This window comes from Silurus aristotelis (genome assembly GCF_946808225.1).
Source record: "Silurus aristotelis genome assembly, chromosome: 5".
NCBI lineage: Eukaryota > Metazoa > Chordata > Actinopteri > Siluriformes > Siluridae > Silurus > Silurus aristotelis.
Genome location: NC_139578.1, coordinates 23,063,162 through 23,080,330, shown reverse-complemented (window position 1 = coordinate 23,080,330; position 17,169 = coordinate 23,063,162). Strand labels below are relative to the sequence as shown.

Below are 17,169 nucleotides of genomic sequence, written 5' to 3'. Positions count from 1 at the left end.
ACACTGCAACAATTCGGTTTGCATGGCCCTCATCCCAGAAGGAAGCCTCTTTTGAAGCTGACTCACAAGCAAGCCTGCAAACTGTTTGCTAAAGACGACCTGTCCAAGAGCATGAATTACTGTAACCATGTCCTGTGGTCTGATGAGATTAAGATAAACTTGGCTCGGATGGTGTCCAGAATTTGTGGCAATGCCCTTGCGAGGAGTACCAAGAAGATCGTGTCTTGTCTACAATCAAGCATGGTATGGTAGCATCATGGTCTGGGGCTGCATGAATGCTGCTGGTACTGGGGAGCTGTGTTTTATTGAGAGGAAACATGGATTTGTACTGTGTACTGTGACATTCTGAAACAAATCAAGATGCCCTCACTTCAGAAACTCGGCCAAACGGCAGTTTTCCGACATAATAACGACCCCAAACACACCGCTAAAATGACAACTAGCTTGCTGAGGAGGCTAAAGGTAATGGAGTGGCCAAGTATGTCTCCAGACCTGAACCCTATTGAGCACCTGTGGGGCATCCTTAAGCGGAGGGCAGCTCTGTGAAGTCATTATGGAGGAGTGAAAATCCCAACAACAACCTGTGCATCTCTGGTAAATTCCATGGTCAGAAGGATTAAGGCAGGGCTTGATAACAATGGTACTCACACAAAATATTTACACATTGGACACACTTTTAATGTTCACTTAGGTGCACTCACTTTTGTTGTAAGTTATTTTGACAATAATGGCTGTATTTTCTGTTATTTTCAGAGGACAGTAAATATGTACTGCTATACAAGCTGCACAATGACTACTCTAAAGTATATCTAATTCTCATTTCTATAGTATTGTCTCTTGAGAACATATAATAAAAAGGTTACTGAAATGTGAGGGGTGTACTCACTTTTGTTAGATACTAGACTTTGAAAAGTAGGTCAAAGTATTCACACCAGCTCTTTAACAAGGAAAGCCCAGCAGCGTCTTTACTTTCTGAGAAAGCTGAGGAAGTCACAACTTCCATCACACATCCTTACAACCTTCTACAGAGAGACTATCGAGAGCATCCTGAACAGCTGCATCAAAAGTTTGGGAATTGCACCATCTCATAACCTACAGTAGATATATACTATACTTGCATACCGTGTTTAGAGTTCTGTGTAGTTCTGTTGTTCTGTAATTTATGTTATTTGATGTAGCACATTATTTTAATTCACTGTGTACTGTGTACTGTATATGGTTAAAATGACAATAAAGCCTACTTGAATTGTCTTTATTTTTAGAGGAGTTTATTGACAATTACGTAAAAGCACACATTTACATTATTAAAGCAAAATTCCATTATACACACGATTGTAATGATGAGAGTGAAGCAGACATGCTTTTAAGTATAAGTGCATGTTATAACAGTACAGTCCAATAGAGGGTTAGCAATCATTACATTTAAAAATTCAAGTAAAATGCAACATATTAAATTAGTTTTAAAATTAATTTTGTAATAGCTTTTATAAATAATACACTATGAATTAATGCTTTTGAATGTTACATTCCTAAACACGATTACAAATGTTGTCTGATCAGTCTTCATAAGTGAGCAGCATTCTTTACCACTTCTCGAGCTGATGCCCAAACAGCGATTAGACAGCATGCCACTCCTCCATCTGACTGAAAACAGTTTTGGGCTCAGTGTGTAAGGGAAGAAGCGATGATCGAAACTCAAGGTTTCACCAGGATACACAGGCATTCAAAATTAGTTGTGCTAGATAAAGATGCAGACTTCACTTGCTGTTGATGGTAAGATGGCTGTAATATTAATGATGATGATGATGATGATGATAAATGATTATGATCATGTTGATGATGCAGGTCTTTAGCCTGTTGGTCTGTTGTTCAACAGTGTAACAGGATGGAGTCTGTATTTCATTTCCCGCCTGATCTGACACCAGCTGCATGGGCCGCAGAAGAAAGAGTACACACAGTCGTTGCAAATAGTGTCCTGAGGAGGGATCAGAAATTTCCCAAAGGTTAGTAAAAGTGTATTCGTTGATTATTATTATTATTGGTAACCCTCTTCAAATGATTTCTTCAAGGCAATAAAAACAATGCTTTAAAAATGAAAATGTTTCTAAACTGTATTTACCGAAATGCCATAGCGTTTGCGTGTTGCCACCCTCATAGACAGTGTGGCAGGTGGGATGAGGCCACACGCATCCAGCAGTGGGAGGCAGAGACATTGACCATGGTCTCGAGCTGTGATGCAGGCAAAGCAAGGAAAGCACCACACCGAAAAACAGCCTGGGGACAAACACATTATAAATTCATGATGTATAATTAACAGTTCTAAATTATCATGAATGTCTTTAAGGCTGAAATCTACAGCATATGACATTCACAGTACACCCATGAATTACTAAAATCTGTATTACATTTTTGATTAGAATAGAAACAAAGGTTGAAAAAGATAAGACAAAATCAAATGCTATATATTTATGAGTCTTAAGCAAGTTCAGTCTAAGAAAACTTACATTCATTGACGCTATCACATTCGCAGATGCTGGTGGTCCACTGATCTGTACTAGCTGCCACTAAAATTGGCCTTGGCTGCTGGATAACCAACTTGGTAGCCATTTTTTAAGACTCAGACTGCAATAGACACAGAATACATAACATTATGCTGCAGGAGCTGATAATGTGTCTGCTTTAGAACCACATCAACTGTTTATAATCAATTGTAAATGTATGAATTCATATTTTTTTGCAATAATATTATTTTTTTTGAAGTCTATTCAATTGCAAAAAAGAAATAAAGGCATTATATACATAATAGTAACAGTTCTATTTCCTCTTCTTTTCATTATTATTTTTATTATTAATAGTAATGGTACAATAAATTGTATGCAGTGTAGCAATCTCTAAGAAGTATAGTAATAATACACAAAGGTCTATTACCCTAACACTTCTCTCTAACTGTTCAGGTTTACAGGCTTCTGTAGACTTACCTGCGAGACGAATCCCAGGAGAGGAATGAATGCTGATGATTTTAGACTGGTCACTTTATTTACGCAGAAAGGGCGGTGTCGAGGAATGCCGTGATGCAATTTCCTTTTTCACGCAAAGGGGTCAACGCAGAGCCACACAGACGTGAGAACAACCTGATACGAACACCTACACATACGCACGTCCTCCAGGATGCTTATCAGTCAAAAAAATTTTGTGTGACTGGTTCAGCCAGACAGGTGCAGAGTTGTGATGCAAATACTGAAAAATGCCAGATCGATAGATTTAATAGGTCATGTGGTACATCCCTGAGACTGTTAAGCACAATTACGATACTTATAAGAAACTGTAGTTTGCAAGGTACTTTTTCAATAGAATGTCAATGTAACTTTATGCTAAAATTTTGGCTTCAAAAGAGTATATAGTAAATATTTATAGCATTTATACAGAATGGAATCATTTCATTACTAGTTTTGTTTTTGTCATTCAGGTTAACAAGAAATACCCCTAGCACCCAACAAATACTATGAAGCAGATGAACCATTTTGTGAAACTGTTTATCACATTGATCAAAATGAAGAGACACTGATTACATATTTTTAAAAAAAATCTTTTGCATTAAAAGTACAGCACAATCAGACAGTAGAGCTGTTAGAACATTCAGTATTTTATCTTGATTATTTAGTACATTTTGTGGAGATGGATATTTTTAAAAGAGCACACATTTCCAGCCTTGCTACATTTTTAATAACCCTCTGTGTTGTTAATTGGTTCTTTGTAATTGTCTTGCACTTGTAATGCAGTACACTGCTGCAAAAACAACTTACAAAACATTTACATAGCAAATAAACCATGTGATGTATATATATTTAAGACGCCTCTTGTATAAGACTCATACTTTATGAATTATATTTATCATATTTCAGTAATTTATGCAATCATTATTGCCTTTATTTTTGCTTATATTTATCACAAAGTATACTGCATGTCCTTCATGTATAGATGCGTGACCTAAATGTGATGGTTAAAGCACACAGCAGATGACATAATTAGTTTAAAAGTGCATGTACTGTAACCACTACGCACAAATGACATTTTCTAACCTCGAAAATCATCAAGAAGAATTTTGTGCTTTTGGACAAAGAGAGCTCCAGTAAGAAGCTTTAGCTCTCTCTGTAAGAATGTGAGACCTTGGGGCCAAATACTAAAAAAATTCAAGCTGATTATCACCCCAGGCAGTCCATAGCACAGTGTCCCAAACCACTCATATGACTATACACCCGTTCCAGTTATCACGTACAAGAGCAACCACAGCGTTGCCTCAGGACAGGATCTGGGTAACATGAAAGACTGCTGATATATCTGTTGTAGAGGCTTATCTTGGGGTAGGGGTTGCTCAGGAGTTAGCTGTTAGACTTTTAATTGAAAGGTCATGAGCTCAAATCCCAACACCACCAAATTGCCCCTGTTAAACAAAGCCATTGAAACCTCAAGTGCTTGGTTGTATAGATAAGATCATTGTAAGTTGCTATGGAAAAGGGGGAGCTGCCAAATGATGTAAATGTACTGCAACATTTAATTTTTTTCAACAATTAGTTTTTTTTATTAGACCATTCATAGATTCTAAGGTTTTAGAGCACTTCTTTTCTGATTACTGGTATAGATTTGGATTTGTTTAATTTAGAATGAAATATAGTGAAAAGTAGACACAAAAGAAGTGGAATCATTTTTGACAATATTTTATTCATGTGTGTTTATATTTAGACACAAACTTTTAACTTTTAAAACTTAAAAACATTTTTTTTTTTTTAAGTGTTTAAGAATCAGCACAATTAACACAAGTGATAATTAAGTAAATATTATACAGGCATCATTATAAATAAAATAAACGGGCCACTGAACATTTTACAGTATTATTATTTTTTTTGTAAGAAACTATACGTCTTCATACATGAGCATTTTGACACATATCAGACCTGAGGTCCCAAACAGTGAATTAACAAAGGATGCACAAAAGTGTCTCTGTTGTCACTTTGATGATTCTGATAGCATTAAAATTCATCTGATGTAGGATTATGATGATGATGATGATGATGATGATGATGACAGTGAGGATGATGATCATGATGGCAATGTTATTTCTTCCTCAGAAAGCTTGTGACAGGATGGTGACGGGCCTTCATCTCACGTCTTATCTGGCACCAGGAGCAAGGGCCACAGCAGCAGGCAAACACACAGTCGTTACAAATGGTGTCCTAATAAAACAGCAAAGCACAGATTAAAAAAAAATTCTATATAATAAACTATTATAATGATTCATGATTTCACTCATTATTTAATTAATGTACATATTAAAAAAATTTTAAGTCATTGATGATTTTTTCTGATTAGTTGGACTATTATTTGGATGAAGAATGATCTGTACTTAAACAGTGGAATAAATAACTGCAGCATGTCTGAAAAATGTTTTACCTCGATTCCGTATGTGAGTCTGGTGGACACTCTCATTGCCATGGTAATGGGTGGGACGAATCCCCAACACTCTAACAGAGGCAGACACAGACACTCGCCATGGTCCTTAGAAGTGATGCAGTTAAAGACAGGGTAACACCAAGCTGCCATGCAACCTGCACAAACACAAAACACGTAGCTTTTTACTGTTTAGCTGATCATTCTTCCCAAACATGACCACATAATCACACAAATCAATTCCATGCTGTGTAAAGCAAATGACTTCTGGCTTATTATTTAAGTTCTAATCATAAAGCATATTCTTTGAGATTTTTTTTCCATCTACATTGAACTATATATATATATATAAATGAAAACTTTCACTTACAGTCACAGATGCTGTCACATTCACAAATCCCACTGGACCACTGTTCCACACCTGGACTCATTATAACTGGCTTGGGCTGATCAATGACCATTTTGGTCGCCATGGCTTAACTGTCATTAAAAAAAATAAATAAAAACAAATCATTAATTATTTAAGGCAATTTGTATAAAGTCAACAAAAATCAGCGAATTTGTAGCAGCTAAATGTAGCAGTCGTTTGTATTACCTTAGTGGTGTGTCGAGCTGGAGGAGACAGTTCAGTCAGACAGAGATGAAAACAAGTGAGTGAAGACTTTAAGATGATCTGCACAGTTTTATATGACACGCACACAGGTACACCTGCGTGCATACGTTTAACCTAGCCTATTACAACATGTGTTCTCACAAGATTAGCATCAAAATGTTTTTCTTTTGTACCAGAACAGGTTGGATGAGTGCATACCCTAAAACTTTTATCAGCAGATGTGGAGATGTGTGCATGTTTCTCTGACATCCTAATTTGATTGGACATAATAAGTGTAGCCCAGGGTGATATACAACTCAGGAAAAAATCAATAAACCAATAAACCACCAAACATCAATACCAAGTATCTTATGTGTGTCTATAGATGTGATTCTCACTTAAGTGTATTTTGTAAATATACCTGCCTAAAAATGTATTAATACTCTTTATTTAGCTGTGAATGATTGAGAGGAAAGTGTAAAAATTACTTAATTAGTCACAACGTTCGTTATATTTATATAATCATAATTATATTATATTATATTATATATAATTATATCATTTATGTTCATTTTAACAGAGCCTTGTTTTAGCTCTTTCAAATCATTACTTGCTTTTTGTAATACATTCACAGGAATTATCATTAATTGTTCAACAATTTCTGTGACTGTTGCATTTGTTTGTTTATGTATGTATGTATGTATGTATGTATGTATGTATGTATGTATGTATGTATGTATGTATGTATGTATGTATGTATGTATCAATGTATGTATTTATAAAAATTTTAAATATACTTACTACTTTTAAACCACCACCTCACTATGTATTTTGATGTCTTGTGAAATATGTAGAATAAACTTCAAAACCATGCATCTCTTTAGTAGGGAAAAAGGCTCTAGGTTTAAGCTATGTATTGTATGCTGTAAGTTATGTATGCATGCTGTAGATAACAGTTAGGTCTTTGAGTTCAGCTCTGCCTCATCTCTTAACCTTTGCTGTTAAGAAAAGCTAACTGCATTCAAGAGGGGTGTTAAAGTCACACATATTCTTCCTATACCACAGAAATGCATTTACACAACCAATGTGAACTTATAGGAATATCACATTTTATGTATCTGTGTATGCGTATCGAATTAAATTGAGTTTTGATGTGGAAATGATCATGAGTTCAGTTGACTTGTCGCAATTTTCCATCTTCATTAATATATTAACGCAGGATAGGTGAGCAGAAGAATATAATATTATGATATGTTTAATAACTTTAACAACAAACTCTACTCATTCAGAAGAATGTAAGCTGTATTTAGTAGGAGAATCTGCATTTTTATAAACATTTATACATCTCAAACATCTATAAACATTTTGAAGTTATTAAGTTGCTAAGCTCAATATCAAACAATATTAAAACAATATTACCAATATTAATGAATATTGACAGATTGTTTAATTCACATAAATATTAAATGTGTTAAAAATAAATATTAATTCAATAACATCACAACTACTTTACAACCATTTATTTTTCAACAGACATTCTTGCAATGTAAACACACATGATGAAGGAGGCTCCTGTTGGTGGATGAAGATGCTGTAGTTTCATTTGTAAGTTTGACATGTTCATCCAATAGCACACTTTTATGTAAACTATGACATCATCTCATTAAGAAATGAAAGCTTTTAACTAAAAGGGAAGGGACATCATGCATATGCTGTACTATGCAGTTTTATTTAGTAAAAGTGTAAAGTGCTGTAAACTGAGAATACTTTCAAATATAAAAGTGCTAATAATTTATTTTTTATCTACTAAAAAAATGCCCCAATCAGCCAATCAGCTATTAATAATAATCGATTTGATATGTAGGTTGAAACACAGTCAATAACTGAAACACACAAACTGTGTAGGAGGCTTCAATCTGGGTGAAAAACCAACTAGGGTGAGTTTGTGGAAGACAGTTTCATGTCATAGGTCATACACCATAGCAAGACAGAGCACTGCAACACACAAAGACCCAAGGTAGTTATACTGCATCAGCAAGGTCTCTCCCATGCAAAGATTTCAAAGTAGTCTGGGGTTGCAAGATGTGTTTTAAAAAAGCACAAAGAAACAGGAAATGTCCAGGACCGTAAATGCAGTGGTCCTCCAAAAACACTTAATGTAGCAGATGTAAGGCACATCATGCTTACTTCCCCTCAACATCGGAAGATTTCCTGCAGAAAAGAGCAAGCCTAAAACAGAGGGAACCAGGTATACTTATCTAGAGAAGTCTTGCCAAAAATGGTCATAATGGTAAAATTGTGGACATTTGCAGCAGGTGCTCTGAGTCAAAATCCGAAATATTTGGCTGTAGAAAAAAACAAGTTGTTTGTCAAAGGGCTGGAGAGCGGTACAATAATAAATGTTTGCAGGCAACAGTGAAGCATGGTGGAGATTTTCTGCAAGACTGGACTGCATTTCTGCAAATTGAGCTGGAGATTTTGTCCCGATTAATGGTTTTCTCAATGATAAGAATTACACTCATATACTCATCCATCATGCAATACCAGCAGGGAGGCGTCTGATTAGCCCCACATTTATTCTGCAGCAGGACAACAACCCCAAAGATTATTCAGAACTATCTTTAGCGTAGAGAAGAATAAGGAGTGCTAAAAGTAATAGTTTTGGCTCCCACAGAGTCCTGATCTCAAACTCATAGAGTACAATTACATGAAGAGACAGAAGGATTTTAGGCAGCATATATCCACAGAAGATCTAGGGTTAGTTCTCTTAAGATGTGTGGAACAACAACTTCCTGCCGAGTTCCTTGAAAATCTGTACCTAGAAATGCAAGTGTACCCAGAAGAATTGATGTTGTTTTGCAGGCAAAGGATGGTCACAAAAATTCTGATTTAATATGAGTTTCACTTTGGTTAATTTACTTTCCAGTTTGTTAATTAACAAAAAAAATGAATAAAAAAAATAAACTATCAACATTTCTATTTTTTAGGTACATTTGCTGTACTTTTGCACAGACTGAAGAATTATCACAATTTCAGCTAAATAAAATTTTCCTTCAAAATTAATAGGTCCAAGTCAGATACATTACCAAAGAAATATAAATTACTATTGTACTTAATAATGGAATAGCCAGAATAGAATAGAATAGCCTTTATTTGTCACATATACATTACAGCACAGTGAAATGTTGTTCTTCGCATATCCCAGCTTGCTTGGAAGCTGGGGTCCGAGCGCAGGGTCGGCCATGATACGGCGCCCCTGGAGCACACAGAGGGTTAAGGGCCTTGCTCAAGGGCCCAAGAGTGGCAGCTTGGCAATACCGGGGCTTGAACCCCCGAACTTTTAACTATAAACTAGGACTCTTCACAGTAAATAGGTTGCATTCAATATCAATGTCTTTGCACAAACATTTGTATATTTGGTTTTCTGAAAACGATTAAGATGAAGGTCTTAAATGTTTGTAATATAGACCTTTGTATTAAATAATGCCAGTTCCAGTAACTTCACTGACATTATCGTAATCTAAACACGTGGAGTGAAGGAGGCGCCACTTAGTGAATATATAAGGTATTGCATACTGTTTATGATAAGAAAAAAAAGAAAACAATTTCAAAGAAAGATTCGTTGTAATGCTATAGCACAATTTAAGGAGAAAATAAAAGGAGTGTAAAGAATATAATTTAATTAAAATAAAATAACCCCCTCACAATTTCAGTTGAACTGTATGAATTATCCTTTTTCATAAATAGTAGATTAATGATTGGAGACATATCATTTGTTAATTTACATTGAATAACTGCACAAAGAGTCTGCATCTTTATTTAAACATTTGGATATTTGGATCATAATTTGTTTGGATAAACATGACAATTATGATTGATGTCTTAACGTGGTAATTAACTTATTACTACACCTTTCACACATCACACACGTCTTTATTATAGATAACAGATTTGAATGCCCGTCCTGGGTAAAAGACTGCTTAAATAAATAAAGTAATATCACGATTACTTATTTTTTTTATTACAGACGTTATCATGATCTGAACACATGTATTGTGAATGAGGCGCCTCTTGGTGGATGTATTTAGTATTGCATGCTGTAGTTCAAATTGGGATTGTCGATGAGTAAAAAGAAATAATAATAATAACAAAAATTTTTTTATTAAGCTCATAGTTAAAGCTATACCACCTGCTGTGATAATAAAAGGCATAGACTAAAATAAATAGAACATTTTGTGCATATGTGTATAGGGGCAGAATAGATTTATTTGGATTTTTTTAAACATAGGTTGTAAGTATGACATGCCACATATGGGATTAGGACAATTTGGACTACAGAATGGCAAGAAGTTAGACGATTTATGAAGGGACATTTTATTTCCTCTTTTCCTCCTTCCTGGTGGCTCCATCCTCAGCATTCTCCTACTGATATACACCATGTCCCTCCTCTGCACATGTCCAAACCATCTCAATCTCACCTCCCTCAACTTGTCTCCAAAACGTCCTACATGTCCCTCTAATAAACTTATTTCTAAATATATGTGTATCAGAGGTGGGAAGTAACGGAGTATAAATACTCCGTTACTGTACTTAAGTAGATTTTTCTGGTATCAGTACTTTACTCCACTATTTATTTTTCAGACAACTTTTTACTTTTACTCATTAAATTTTTACACAAATATCTGTACTTTTTACTTCTTACATTTTCAAAACCGACTCGTTACTCGGTTAATCCATTGATTTGGTGAAATGTTAATATTTTTTATATTCACTGGGCCGATTTCAGCCGAATAACCGATTTTCCATCTTTTTCAATCCACTGGTGTGTAACGTCCTGACTCTCACTCACCACAGATGTAGACTAGTTCACGAAGCTAAAAATCAGCAGGCAGAAAGCAACAAGAAGTAAAACTAACGTGGATGAGACAGAGGGAGTCAGTGATGTAACCATTACTGAGAATAGAGACTTTCCTGATCACCTGATCATCATCATCATCATCATCATCATCTTTTCTCTGCTTGTGTTCTATATGTGGATCTTCAGCCTGGACACATTCATTAGGTAACAACATTCTAAATTAGTTTTTATATATATATATATATATATATATATATATATATATATATATATATATATATATATATATATATATATATATATATTAGGCTGTCAAAATTAAAACGCAAATTATTTTAAAACAGCACAAATTTTATTCAATTCAGCGCACATTTCTGTTTTTACCATTTTTATAAAAAAAAATATAAATACATAAATAAAAGTGGCGAAATTAAAACCTTCAGCACAGCATACATTTATTTACATTTTCTTTACTTAGATATAAAATAAATAAATAAACTCCTCCAAAAAATATTTTTAATCAGTAATGTTTTACACAATTTACCCTCTGGGTGGCGTTTTGTGGGTTTTTCTCTCATAATGGCGAAATGTACTTAAATAACGAAACGACTTTTTTGATCGTACCGATAAGAACAATACATCATTCGAATATGTAAAATGTCTAATTTTATTTGTATACACTTATAATAACAACATAACGATGTGTGTTTCTCCGGTATCACCTCATTAACTGTCCGTGTGGAAACATAGCAAAGGTTCCGTTTGGTGTCCTGATGATTTACGTAACTTAAACCACCATTATTACTTTAAACATTTACAAGAATTGTTTGTCTCCATGCTCTATGTTGCATCCATATTTCTCAATGTCCATGTTGCTTAAAGTATTAAAAACAGGAATTATTAATATATGGAATATTTAGAACAGATAGAAATGTGCTATTAAGTTGTGATTAAATATTTAATTTGATTGACAGCCCAAATATTAATATGATGTGAGGTTCAGTTACCAGTGTGACACTAAAACAGGAAGTAGTAAAAACTACTTTTTACTTAAGTACATGTCAGAGCCAAAACGTCTTTACTTTCACTTGAGTAAAAAAATATAATCAGTAGTTCAACCTTTACCCAAGTATTTTAAAACATGAGTATCTGTACTACTACTTAAGTAAAGAATGTTTGTACTTTTGCCACCTCTGATGTGTGTGTGTATATATAAATATAAATATATATATATATATATATATGTGTGTGTATGTGTGTGTGTTTGTGTGTGTGTGTGTGTGTGATTGGTGCCATTGTGACAGCTAATGCTATTCATGTCTTCTTTTGTGTGTATCTTATATATGGTATACTCAATTATACACAAAATGAAATTGGTAAGATTTTTATTAATAACAATTGAATTCTATACAGGAGACTCCCTGTCTTTTTAGGACATATAAATCATGTATAATCATTCCACTGTGCTTGTGGAGAATGTATACAAAATTTACCATGCAAAATCAGTTGTTCTCTGTAAAACCAAACTCTAGGTTTTACACCACTGTATGAGAAAATAAACAAAAGTTGATTTTGAGCAAAAGTATGATTTTATGCTATGTAAAATATTATTATGATTTTGTTTGTCTGTCTGTCAATTTATCTTTTTCAAATACATGCTAGTAGAAGGACTGATTACAGTAAATTCCCCAATTGTGAAAAAGTGTAAAAAAGGCCTGCGTGTAAACTTCACTCATATGTATATATAAAGATAGAGCACATCAATTTGTCACTAGAAACTTTTTAACCCTGAATCCCTATTTTAACAGCACAAATATTTAGTAAAGTGTTCTCCAACATTTTCTCTTGATTGGCATTAAAACAGCAAGGCCATACTAAGCTGCATTAGAAAGGAAGCACCTCCCTCATGTGGTTGAATCAGGTAAGTACAGCATGAACTGAGCAACAGACTGCATATACAGAATCAATATTGTTAATGTAACAGTGAGTGTTCTTTGGACAATGGTGCCATCAAGTCTTCACCTTGATTGAGAATTAATTAACATAACTGAGTGTTCACGAGCCTTCATCTCTCGTGACATCTGGCACCAAACGCAGGTAAGGCAGAAATATGAATAGATGCAGTCATTGCATATCGATCCCTGAGGAGAAAGAGAAAAGGGTAGAGACAAAGACAGCGAGAAGGAGAAAGATTCATATGTAACATCCAAAGTAGTTTAGAAGTTATGAATGCAAACTGAGCTTGGACATGATTAAACGGCAGAATGAGGAGACTAATAAAGAGCTTTTTGGTTTATATGCCTTGATTTGTATATTAAAATCATAAATTTCACCATTATATATTCTAGGAATAATTTTTAACATATGTAACATTCATATAAATACAAAAATTCTATAGACTTTATTTTTTATACAAAAATGCTGTGGCGACCCCTAATGGGAGAAGCCGAAAAAAAGTTTGGGTACAACATTTAGAAAAGACAATTCTAGAGCAATTATATATTTAAACAAATATATACATTTCTAAAAGGGTAAACACTGTGGCATCATAGATTAAGTAAAAAAACCTTAATGGAATTTGTAATGGTTCAAATGGCTATAATGGGAATTGTGTTGGTTTTATTGTAAACTGTCATTGTCTCTACTGTGTTTTGTATTGGAGTTACTGTTCATCAATTAAGCATCCAGACTCCAATAAGTTTCGTCAATGATTACTTTGGTTTGCACATGATATAATGATGTACACAAACACAATGTGTAATGGAAACTATTTGGTAATGGTGGTATAAGTTAAAAGCTGCTGGTTTGTAATGGTATTTTTAGTGGAAACTTTTACTGAATGACTCATGAGTCCAGTAGGTGGCAATAAACCATCTTTCAGTCCTCCTTTTCCTGTTTTCTTTTTAACTCTTACCTCAATTCCATAACGCTGGCGCATGGTTGACCTCATAGCCAGGGTTACTGGTGGAATCAAGCCATAACCATCGAGCATAGGTAAGCACAAACACTCGCCAAACTTCTTCGCAGTGCAGCAGGCAAAACAGGGGAAGCACCAAAATGCGAAACAACCTATTGACAAGCAGGCCAGATATAAGCCATTTCAGTTATAACCAGTGTAGGAAAATCAAATCACTTGCAGCTTGTATAAAGAGTAGTGTTTTACATCATCAAGTAAAGTCAAGTCAAGAAGCTTTAATTGTCATTTCTACCATATAAAGCTGATGCAGTACAGAGTGAACTGAGACAACATTCCTTGAGAACCCTTGTGCTACATTAAACAACATAGAGCGACATCACACAACATAGAGCTACATAACAGAACACAGAGCAACAACTAAAATAAGTGTCCTCGCCACATAATGTGCATCGTGTGCAACCGAGTGCAAAAAACAGTGCAAACAAACAAAACACAAGACAGTGTGGGACAGATAAACAAAACACAAAACAGCGCTGACCAGTAAACCTTCTGTAAAATATGATTATACAGTAATGTCCAAAAGAGGACTATAAACAAGAGTGTATTTGTAAACATATACACGAAGTTGTGCAAGTGCAAAACATGTAAACAATATAATATGATTCAGTATACATATAATATGGGTGGTGGAATGGATTGAGATGAGTAATAAGTGTGTAATGAGTTCAGGATGTACAGTTCAGAAACACAGTTGAGTGTGTGTGTATATGTTTTGTACATTTATATCATTAGTATAAGATTATATTCTCTAATAAAGTAATGGGAATAACTGAAATAAAACATAATTTCTTGAAAATTGTAATCTTACTAAATCTATGGAATATGAACGTAACTAACAGACTAATAAGAAAACACCCTGTCCTCTAGGCAGTGTTCATTCTGACATCAAAATTCAGGGATACAATCATTTGACAATGTGGCAATTATTCAGGTAAATAAATGGTTTGATCAGTGAAAAAGGGTAAACTTATGAAGATTACAGATGTGGTGAGAAATCCAGCTAAGCTTCTAGTAATGCAGGCTGAGCTTACTAGGTTTTTAGACTGTATGGTAGATCCAACTACAGAGATTAACTTTAACTGTTTGAATCCACATAACGTTAAGAACTGAGCAAAGAAGTCGAACACATAAAGGAACCATATTTACTGAGAGTGATCACAGGTGGAGACATTGAGTTATTAGGGGCGTTCAAAGAAACACACTGGCGACATCTGGTGGGTAAAAGAAGAAAGACAAAGACACAAAAATGTACTTTTGTACACGTCCTGTGGCTGGTATGACCCCATCTTTTTCAGCCTGTAATAGAAATATGATCTAATTCTTTTATTTTTCAGTGAAAACAAAGATGTATATAGTGTCACTTTGATGGGGAGAGAACAAGGTCAGTCATCAAAATATTGTGTATAAAAGAAGGTTGTCTCTGTTTTTTCTCTGACAGAAAAAAATGCAGTTTGTTGTTTCTTGCTCTAATGTCCTTCATGTGTCATGCATAACTATATGGTTGTAGGTGTGCGGGTAAGTAACCCTGTAAATGTCATACAGGGCTAGACAATGCAGGTGCTTTTTTTGTTTTCTACATCATTACAATGCAAATGAAATGGCTGACTTACAGTCTGATATGTTTTCACAGCAGTCACAGATTCCTGAACTCCACTGATTGGATTGTGATGGGTTCATTATCACGACAGACTGAGGTTGCTGCACGACCATCCTTGCCATGATCCCTGCGCACGCGCACATTTACGAATTAAATGTGAATTACGAATAATTTGTTTAATTAACTTTTTTTTTTATTACTTATAACCATGATGTAACATTAAACTTGGGCACCTTTAAGCATAATAAGTGTATGTATAAATCCCTCAAAAGCTTTGTTTCCTAACAAGTTGTCATTAAATTTTTTTTATGTATTATTAATTAAGTTATAATTAAAATGATTTGTTAATATCCATGAAATCTTTGTTACTATTTTATACACTAGTCAATGGTATTATATAGCTTCAATAATAAATTCCAGTATTCCGTTTTTGTTTTCTGATAAATATGTTCACCTTGACATGAATATTTAGAGTCTAATATCATTAGGATTTATTACAGATGCAAATTCATGCATTTTTAACTAGATAAAGCCTCATTGCATTAAAAGTACAGTTTTGAAAGTAATTTTGTAAAAGTTAACCAATTCATCAACAGCGTCTTACTTGTAATGTTTGTAGGACAAAGTCGTAATCCTGTAATTATCAAGTTAAGATCTTACTTTATACACCGCTGTTTATCAAAACTAATCCACATAATAATATATATAACATAATATTTTAGCATTCATTAATCATGATTATTTCACTGACAAATATTATATGCAACTTATAACTGCGGATATTAAAAAAAGGCAAAGAAAACAAGTTTCAGATAATGTTTTTCTTAAGCTGTGTACTAATCAAACAAGACATCCCCAAGAATATATTTGGAAACATAAGAATAAACAGTGAAACCCTAAAGTGTTCTTCGGTTGCCCTCTAGGTGAATTCTTAAAGGCTTATTTAACTATTCAAAAAAGAGTATGTTTTTCTAAGAGTTAATTGATTGCAAGTAACCAAGGACGTAGCTCATGTAGCCACTCACCTGTGTGAAGTGCTGCAGGGTCAAAACGTGACTGCTGAACACACTGACAAACTGTCTTCACTTTGAGACTTCAGAGTGATGAAAAGGCAAAGGCTACGTTCATGCCTCAGTGTTTGTGCTACTGGTTTAGCCAGTCAGGTGAGAATGTTGTGTAAATGCCATGTAGATTAGGTTATTTTTTAGCCAAGTTAAAGCATACATTGACACAAATGTCTGTGGTTCATAAAAATATTCTTGATTATGAATTTTTAGGAATTTCAACCAGAGTTTTTGGAGACATATATAATCTAAAATAGCTTTTTCATGATTACATTTATTTTTTATTGCTGGCTTTATAATACACAAACCCTACCACAATACAGCTCTTTTTATTAATACCATATAGATTACTATGTAAATGTCAACACCAGGCAGGTTCCTGGTCTGGTTGGTTTAGGACTGTGCACAATGTAGCCTATGCTGACGTTAGTGGAAACTGATTGCGTTTTTCCGCTGCCGTAGTCCATCTGCTTTAAGTTTCAGCATGTTCTCAAATGATTTTCGGCTCACTGTGGTTGTAAAGAATGTTTATTTCACTTAAAGTGATCTTCCTGTCAGCTCAAACCATTCTGGCCAGTCTTCTCTGACCTATCTCATCAATAAAGTATTTCTATTGCAAAACCATTTTAATGCATT

At 34.4% G+C, this 17,169-nt stretch overlaps 2 protein-coding genes across 2 annotated transcripts; both read right to left on the bottom strand.

The window, feature by feature from the left end:
- Positions 1-1,246: 1,246 nt before the first annotated feature.
- Positions 1,247-16,626, bottom strand: LOC310726604 (uncharacterized protein). Its single transcript, XM_083542355.1, has 7 exons — positions 16,495-16,626; positions 15,483-15,596; positions 13,810-13,964; positions 12,917-13,036; positions 2,505-2,607; positions 2,120-2,274; positions 1,247-1,975 (listed from the first exon to the last, which is right to left on the bottom strand). Exons 2-7 carry the CDS (start codon positions 15,589-15,591, stop codon positions 1,850-1,852), a joined length of 768 nt encoding a protein of 255 aa, XP_083398481.1. The 5' UTR covers positions 15,592-15,596; positions 16,495-16,626; the 3' UTR covers positions 1,247-1,849.
- Positions 4,700-6,163, bottom strand: LOC310726216 (cornifelin homolog B-like). Its single transcript, XM_083541571.1, has 4 exons — positions 6,041-6,163; positions 5,816-5,925; positions 5,449-5,603; positions 4,700-5,231 (listed from the first exon to the last, which is right to left on the bottom strand). Exons 2-4 carry the CDS (start codon positions 5,916-5,918, stop codon positions 5,112-5,114), a joined length of 378 nt encoding a protein of 125 aa, XP_083397697.1. The 5' UTR covers positions 5,919-5,925; positions 6,041-6,163; the 3' UTR covers positions 4,700-5,111.
- Positions 16,627-17,169: the final 543 nt, after the last annotated feature.

Bases quoted from the DNA above. Each gene is read 5' to 3' on its own strand.
- LOC310726216 (XM_083541571.1), bottom strand. From the start codon at position 5,918: ATGGCGACCAAAATGGTCATTGATCAGCCCAAGCCAGTTATAATGAGT. The intron at 5,604-5,815 runs GTAAGTGAAAGT...GTGTTTGTGCAG, and splicing joins ATGTGACAGCATCTGTGACT to GTTGCATGGCAGCTTGGTGT. The intron at 5,232-5,448 runs GTAAAACATTTT...CTGTTTTATTAG, and splicing joins GACTCACATACGGAATCGAG to GACACCATTTGTAACGACTG.
- LOC310726604 (XM_083542355.1), bottom strand. From the start codon at position 15,591: ATGGCAAGGATGGTCGTGCAGCAACCTCAGTCTGTCGTGATAATGAAC. The intron at 13,965-15,482 runs GTAAGTCAGCCA...GCTTGTCAATAG, and splicing joins CTGTGAAAACATATCAGACT to GTTGTTTCGCATTTTGGTGC. The intron at 2,275-2,504 runs GTAAGTTTTCTT...GTTTGTCCCCAG, and splicing joins ATGTGATAGCGTCAATGAAT to GCTGTTTTTCGGTGTGGTGC.